General features: G+C 30.5%; 1 protein-coding gene across 1 annotated transcript; it reads left to right on the forward strand.

Annotated features, from left to right (window-relative positions):
• Positions 1-7859: 7859 nt before the first annotated feature.
• LOC120143360 (pentatricopeptide repeat-containing protein At4g04790, mitochondrial-like) lies at positions 7860-8793 on the forward strand. The gene is made up of 3 exons (XM_039157702.1): positions 7860-7987; positions 8278-8495; positions 8619-8793. Exons 1-3 carry the CDS (start codon positions 7967-7969, stop codon positions 8791-8793), a joined length of 414 nt encoding a protein of 137 aa, XP_039013633.1. The 5' UTR covers positions 7860-7966.

Genomic DNA, 8793 nt, shown 5'->3' on the forward strand with positions numbered 1-8793 from the left:
ATGTCCTGAAGGACCACATAGAATTTTCCCGAATGACCGCGTAGAACCCTCGACTCTTGGCATGTCAAGTATACCTTTAGCTCTCATATCACATACTTTTGGGCTTTACCGTTTACGCATTTCACATAGCTTATATCACATAGACAAATAATCACATAGATCATGTCACATAGCTTATATCACATTTTCATATAATCACGTAGTTCAATATCACATAGCTTATATCTCATTTTCATATAATCACGTAGTTCAATATCACATAGCTTATATCTCATTTTCATATAATCATGTAGATCATATCATATAGCATGAAATATAAATAATGCATGTTCACGTAATATCAGAATTAAAACTATGCTCATAATCATGTAAACATATAATCATATCATTTCATAAACTTTCAAACATTTTTTTTAATCAATTATCAGAAATAGAATCATCGCAAGTCTTCTTTCCATAAGATAATATATATAGTAGTATGCACTCACCTTAGCCTCGCTTAGTCAAAGAAAAACTCTTATATCTCTCTTGGTCAATCTTATATCGTCGATTTGTCTGGAACTTGCTTTCGTTCGATATCTACACAAATATACGATCGATATGAATATCGGAATTCGAATCACTATTAATCGATCATCAATAACTTAAGTCAAAAGAAACACTTAATTCACAATTTCATTCTGAATAGTATCGGTACCCTAAGCCTAGTATCGATACTATACTTCAGTATCGATACCCAATCGACATTCTGAAATTCAACTTCTAAAAATGGTACTGATACTAGTCCATTAGTATCGATACCCTTGGTATCGATGTTACTCCTAATTTTACTATGGTATCGATACTATTCTTCCAGTATCGATACCCAACCCCAGATTTCACCCATTTTGCTTTGAAGTATCGGTACTGTCCATCCAATACCGATACCCTTGCCCAAAAATCACTTTTTTCATTTCGAAAATTTACCAAAACTCAGCTAAAACCCTTCCTTTTAACTCCTTTCAGACCTTTAAACTACAATACACTTATTAAAACTAACTTGTCTCACTTTAATACTCATCAATACCCAAAATCTCACTAAAACACTTGGAAACAAAAATCACACCAAATAATCAACATACCCCAAATAATTTTTAATACACCCAAAATCTCTCTTTCTCCATGTGTATATAATACACCCATAATGAATTTTTAATTCATTTCTTGCTAAAAGACCTTTTTTCCCTACCATCTTTAAATCTTTGCTAATCAACCGACACCAATAATTTCAAATTAACTCCATGAACTTTTCAATTTTTTTTCAAAATTGACCATGAAATTTTAAAATCTTACACTTTAATCATTAGCCCGATTTTTGGGATGTTACATGTACGATTCTTGAACAGTTCAACGAATGATTTATTAATTTACGCCTCTACCTGAGCCCCAGCTAAATTCGATCCAAAACAAAAAAAACTTAGATGTTTAACTAAACATACATTATTATATTTATATGATATTATTCAAAATAAAAATAAAATGTTATAACCAAATTTTACTAACTATGAAAGCTAACTAGGATCTAATCATGCCAAATCATCAATAATAAAATACTAGATGGAAAAGCGTAAATGGATTAATTGATATGTTGAAATCTTTGAATCTTTATTTGGTTGTGATCTTCCAAGAATATAGATTTCCTTTTTCCGTAAAAACTCTATGACGGTGATAAGAGTAATACAAGTTAACCTATTTCTTAGAGACCACTACCTTTTTATATAGAATTAATATTAGGTCAATTTATTAAGTATTTATAATTATGCCTCTTTTCAAATTATAAATACCACTTACGGTGCCTACACTTTAATACCTATGAAACATGTAATATAATCGGTCAATTAATTTTCTACCATACTTTATTCTACTCATAATTATATAATTTAATCCAACTATCTCTCACTTTGGCAACATATGTTTCTTGGGAAATGTACAATGTTATGAGCTCAAAATATGCTAGCATGTAATATGTAGTTTATAAATATCTCATCTATCAACTACATATATAGGATCAAAGTAATATTCATCGTATTAATCATGACTAGATCCATTAACAATCACATATACAAATACAATCAAATGACATAGATCAATTATGGAGTGTAGCATGAAAACTACATGCTATATGAATCAAACATGCCTATTTCCAACTACTCATTTTTAAACATAGCTAAGATCAAATTTTACCAACTGCTCGTGAAATATATAGGGTAATAATCCCTTAGTAAAAGCACAATTATGAGTTTTTTACTAATATGTTCTATAAACACTTAATCACTCTGAATTTTCTTTAACAATCAAAAACTTAATATCCATATGCTTAGAATTTAAGGTATTCCTATTATATATAGAATAAAATATTATAATTTTGTTGTCACAAAATAAATTAAGTGAATTTTCTATTTAATCCATAATTAACACTCAAAGTGATAAAATTTTGCATCCATATTTCAACAAGTCAAAATCTCAAAATCTTATGATCTCTTATTTATCAAACCTCTAATATGTGACATGCAATATTTTATTTAAAAAAGTATCACATGAATCATTTAACGACTATCGAACCATAAATACCAAAATTAATTAAATATGAATTGTTACAAAAAGTTAACCTTAAATCCTTAAAACATTAAGTATAATAGATAATCTTTCTTCTCTTTATCTCACAAAATTGGCAAATATTTAATCAAATATTATCATTATTATCTTTCTTCTCTTAGCTTCATAAAATGATGATTGGATATGTGATTTTCATTTGAAGATAGTTTTTTACGATGTTCGATTCGATTTTGATTGTTGGTGGTTTTTCATTATTTTGTCCTCCTATTGTCAAATCTATTCACTATTCTTATAAACACCTAATCACTCTGAATTTTATTTAACAATCAGAAACTTAATATCTATATGCTTAGATTTTAAGGTATTCCTATTATATATAGAATAAAATATTGTAATTTTGTTGTCATAAAATAAATTAAGTGGTCTTTCTATTCAATCCATAATTAACAGTTAAAGTGATAAAATTTTGCATCTATATTTCAATAAGTCGAAATCTGTAAATCTAATGATCTCTTATTGATCAAACCTCTAATATGTTAACATGTAATATTTTATCTAAAAAAGTATCATATGAATCATTTAATGACTATCCAACCATCTATACCAAAATTACTTAAATATGAATTGTTACAAAAAGTTAACCTTAAATCCTTAAAACATTAAGTATTATTGATCATCTTTCTTCTCTTTTATCTCATAAAATTAGCAAATATTTAATTAAATATTATCATTATAATCTTTCTTCTCTTAACTTCATAAAATGATGACGGGAGGTATTCCTAATTCACTGTTGCTTGAAATTTGTTTGCTTCTTGATTTCTTCTTTATGTTTCAGTAAATATATATATATATATATATATATACTGAAATATAAATAATTAAAGCCCTTAATCAGTTTACTTTAGGGTATATCTCTCTTTCTCTCTCTCCCTCTCTCGGCTTAATACCGAAATAAGTGTCCAAATTATACCATGATTCTCAAATGGGTGTCTAAACTATTTTTTAACTCATCCAAGTACCTCACGTTACAAATATTATCCATTTGGATGCTTCGACCGTAACAACCATTAAATGACCCGTTGAGTGATACATGTCATAATCTTAAATTTTAAAAAAATCTTAAAAAATAAAAATATTATTAAAAAAATAAAAAAATAAAAAAATAAAACCCGCGTGCATCTCTCCCTTCCCTGTTCTCCCTCTCCTCCCCTTTCGTTATTTCCATTTCTATGGCCAAACGGTTGACCAAATGACCAAAGGGCCGGATAAACAGTAAGATAAACAATCAATTACCATGATAGACCAAAGGAATTTAAGGGATTGGTTATTTTGGATTTTAGGAATTAGGGATTAAAGTTTATGGATATGAAATTTTTGGGTTTTAAGATGATAGGTTATGACTGGTCAGAGTGGTTGGTAACGTATGGGTGGTTAGTCGCCTGCATATAGGTGGTACTAGAATAAGAGATTTAAGGAGTTTAAATTATTTTATATTTTAAAAAAATGGTCCTTTTTCGAAAATAAAATATTTTTAAGTTTTTTAAATAAATTTCTAAAATTACTAGATTGTGACACGTGTTGTTTAAGGGGCTTTTTTAACGGATGTTCGAACCGAGCACCTAAATGGATAATGTTTGTAACGTTAAACATCTGGATAAGTATAAAAATAATTTAGACACTTATTTAGGAATCAGAGTATAGTTCGGACACTTATTGTGGTATTAAGTCATATATATATATAAGCTTTTATATTTTTCTAAAAATATTAATTAAGTCTTTTTACGTAAAAAATCATATTGATATGAAAAAAATAAATTGAATTGAGAAAATTATTCCATAATAAACCCATCGTTGATATAACATTTAATCTAAATTAATTTATTAATAAATTAAATTTTAGAAATTATACAAAAAAAATATTAAATGTTTTGACCAACATATTTCACCCTTAACCATTATTGTGCTAACGTGCTACCAACAGAGTTAGCAAACCATGGGTGTTTGGCGGTGATGATCCAAATCCAAGTCTAAGCTGCTATGAATATTAGAAAATCTAAACTCAAAACAACTACAATCTGAACTCAATAAAATCCTTGCATGAGAAAATCAAAACTCGTAATGATTCCTGCCAGAGACTGATATTGCCCCTGCCTGACCTACATCCGATCTCAAACACGAAACCATAGCTAAACATGCATTAATAATTTAATATATTTATATGGTAATATTCAAATTAAAATTAAAATAAATTATAATTATTTATTTTATGATAATATATTTATGGGTTAAGATTTATAGCGATGGATACGAGTTCCGAACTCGACAGATTTTGACCTGAGCCGACTCAATTGGGTTGAGTTCTTTTTAAGAAAAAAAATTGGACTCATGTCAGTTTTTTTAGACGTTATGTTCGGGTCGGGTTGGGTTCGAGTTTAAGGTGAAAATACCCAACTCGATCCGACCCTAAAAATATAATTTTACCTTATATATTTAGGGACAGTTATAATAATACCCATATATATATTATTTTTTAGATTAAATTCCTATTTTTTATTGAATAAAAATAATATTTTTTAATAAATATATTATTGCGGTTCGGTTTCAGATTTTATCTCAAAAAGTCGGGTCGGATGGGTCGAGGTGGAGGGTGTACATTTTTCGGGTGGAGTAGAGGATGAATAATTTTGGGTTGGGTCGGGTTGACCGAAATCTGACCCAAAACCGACCCATTCCCATCCCTAAAGATCCACTTACACCTAGTGTATTCTTTTTTATTAATACACTAGAACCTTGTGTAAACCTAAAAATTTTACACACTTTTAAGATAGTTAAATGGAAAAAATCAAAGGTTGAGATTAACTCTTTGTTTTTTTTCCCAGTGAATATCTTTTCATTACTTAATGTTAATCATAACATTTGATTTCTCTCTTCAAACGATCTAGTCCTATATTTATTAATATTAAATATTTATGTGAAAATCTATCATCAATAAATTTAATTAATAATAAATCTTTATTTTAAATTATAAAGTGCATTGAATTTTAAAAAGTTGGAACTAAGAATTATATTATATATCCATTATTTTAAAGATTACTAATTGATGTATAATTCTATAAAAAATGATGGTTAAGTTTTTTTTAATACAAATTCCAAAACTAAATTAAGATTTTATTTTATATATTAGAATTTTACGAGTGACGTTAAGAAAATATTATTTACTTATTTTCATTATTTTAGTTTTAGTGAACTGGTCCGTTTGTTTGGGAAAAACAATTTACGGAAATTATTTTCCCCGTTTTCTCTTGTTTGGTTTATGTAAAAGTGGTTAGTCAGAGGAAAATATTTTTCCGGTCAATAGAAATATTTTTCAGGTTAAAGGAAAATGACCTTGGATGGGCTATATTACTAAGTGCCAGTAAAAAATTAATACCGACAGTAAATTATTTTACTGCTTTCTCGGGAATGTCTATCCCATCTCCTTTAGGAATTTGCTTATTCCCGTTCTAGTTGTCTAAAATAGCCTTCTCCCCCTCGTTCTGCTGAAATCTTCTTCTTCGATTTGGCTTAGATATTTGCTTATGGCGTTCACATTTCAATTTTTATTTTCAACATATTTCTTGGTTATGGGTTTGTGTTCTCAAAATTGAAATCCCTAAACCGTAAAACGTTCATTCCTTCCTCACGCTCCACCGCTCTAGCCTCCAGCTGTGCGCTCTCGGTTCGTAGTCGTCAACGGTTGCCGGGTCATCGCAGCAGAAGGAAGACAGGAAGAAGAATTTAGCTCGCTCCCTTTGCAAAGCCACTCGCTGGCAAAAAAGCTATGTAAGAAAACCAAGCTCGTCCACAAAGGTATCTTTTTTTCAATTTGTTCTTTTAATCAAAATCATTATATGCAAATTTTAGCCGTGAACATAGTTTCTTCCTTTGTTAGAAATTGTTTGTCGGTGACCACCATTGACTAATAAGGTTCCCACAGATGTGCTGTTTTTACTAATTTGATTCTTCCCAAACAATATCCATTCCATCATTGTCATGTCTCGTTTCAATGTATCTGATATCATTTTTTTAGAAAAAAAACTAAATATTTCAAGTTGTTAAGAGTTTATGATCGGAATTCTGTAACAATTCCGCAGCTGACAACAAATTACATGTATGCATCAAACATTAACGTTAGTTTTTCAAAAGACAGCAAGATGAACAAAATCCAAAGAATCCAATTGTGAAAGCTAACCTATCCAAGAGACGGATAAAATTATTCTAAAACACAGCGATTAAAGCTTAACCAACTCTGATTAAACTATAAAATGTTGACCGGTGCATGCTAGAATAGAAGGTGTCATTCACAGGTCTGTAAGGAATCCAGAGCAAGAACAAATGGCAAAAGAGATGTCATTTTTTGTTTTAATGGAAGGGATTTGAAGTGTTATCCAGAAATGGTTGAGCATTTACTTTTCCTTCTTTTGGTTTGTTTAAGTGGTCCTTCAGGAAAAGGTGTGGGAGTTGTTCCTTGAATTTGACAAGCTTGATTATTATTACGAGTGTAAACCATTCGAGTTAAGCTTAAATTAGGCTTCTTTTTCAACTCAAGCTTAAGCATTAATAATAGCTAAAACCCGAACAACTTGTCGGTATACATATCTATGTACCTTTATTCCCTGCAAAAGGAAAAGGTTGTTTTTCTGTAATCTGTTCTTAGTAAATTCATTTTTGTTGTGCTCTGCAAGTCTGCCATTTTTTCTTTTAATGGAATTGATGGTTTGGCAATTGGCATTGATGAAATTCTTAAAAGACACGTCTCTTGTGATTTCACTTGAAGTGATGCAGTAATTTGGTGATTGCTTGTAGTACTGCGAAGAAATGAAGTGTACTGGAGTTCCAGTTACAAAGCATATTTTTATGGCACAAATAAATGCATATGCACTTGTGGGCAAATTGAGAAGGCAAAACAGGTACGTATGCATTTAACACTTAGCAGCTATAGAAGTCGTATACTTCTCATCTGTTAAATAAGCATGTCAAACTAATGAATGTAACTCACGTACATAAAGAAATTCTTTGTGAGTACCTAATTATATGGAACATATTTCAAGTACAATTTATGCATTATACCCATTTTGATGTCTCTTATGGTCTTAAGGGATTTATTTTATATTTTAGATAGTCTTGGACAAAATGATGCATGTTTGCAGCATAAATGAAATCAAGAGTGTGCTCGTATCAGCTCTTGCGTTGAATGGGATGATGCCTAGTGCATTAAACCTTATATATAGTAATCTTTTATCTTCATTTTGTTAATTGATTGTTTGATCTTAGATCGGCTATTGATTTGCTCAAGCAGCTTAATGATAAGCTTCGTACCGATGATTTGGCTATGGAAGCTGTTTTCGACGAGGTTTTTTCCTATTCTCTTTCTTGATTTTGTGTATACTTCTTGCTTGTAATTCCCTTACCCATCTTAGTATGGTTGAAACTCGAAAAAGAAGCTTGAACTCTTGGTAGTTGCACTCGGTCATTAGAAGACAACAAGGGGGCTTTCTATCTCCAAATGTATGCGAGTTTTTACAAATGCTGGTTGGCAAATATTTTATGCCTTTTTCTTTTCTGCACCTCTCATTAATATGTTATCTCGTGTGTTTATCTGAATGCATTTACCTTACATGGTTCCATCTCTTGATTGAATAGATATTCTGTGTAATTGCTGAGAAACAGCCTAATGATTTAAGGCTTGACATGGCTTTGTTTCAAGCCATAAAGGATGAATTTGGCCTTACCTCTTCTCGTAAAAGTCTCGACTTTCTCCTTACTTCTTGCGCAAACGCAAAAGATTTACAGAACTCTCTTTTAATTTGGAGTGAATATCAGGCATCTAGCCTTCGTTTCAATGTTTTAACATTCTTAAGGTTAGTAATCCTCCCTCAGTCTTCTTTTCTCGGCTTTGTTGTTTTGTTTTTAAAGTCTATGTCTAACCATTTCATCAACCAGTCGTCTCCTTGGATGGATTGATTTGTTGTGTTCTCTTGCAGGATGTATCAAGCCCTTTTGGCTTCAGGATATCCCAAGTATACGAAGAGTTCGCTAATTAAGATTTCGATGGACGACTCGCACGTTCGATGCATTATCAAGGCATGTCAAGAGCCTTATGTTCAGTCATCGAGCATGACAAAGACAAAGAAGCTGAAGTTGAAGAATAAAACATGA

The sequence above is a fragment of the Hibiscus syriacus genome, unplaced genomic scaffold (genome assembly GCF_006381635.1).
Source record: "Hibiscus syriacus cultivar Baekdansim isolate YM2019G1 unplaced genomic scaffold, ASM638163v2 tig00110847_pilon, whole genome shotgun sequence".
NCBI classification, from domain to species: Eukaryota; Viridiplantae; Streptophyta; class Magnoliopsida; order Malvales; family Malvaceae; genus Hibiscus; species Hibiscus syriacus.

Excerpts from the sequence above, each read along its gene's own strand:
- LOC120143360 (XM_039157702.1), top strand. The coding sequence starts at position 7,967 with ATGGAAGCTGTTTTCGACGAG. Across the intron at positions 7,988-8,277 it reads TGGAAGCTGTTTTCGACGAG|ATATTCTGTGTAATTGCTGA; the intron begins GTTTTTTCCTAT and ends TTGATTGAATAG. Across the intron at positions 8,496-8,618 it reads AATGTTTTAACATTCTTAAG|GATGTATCAAGCCCTTTTGG; the intron begins GTTAGTAATCCT and ends GTTCTCTTGCAG.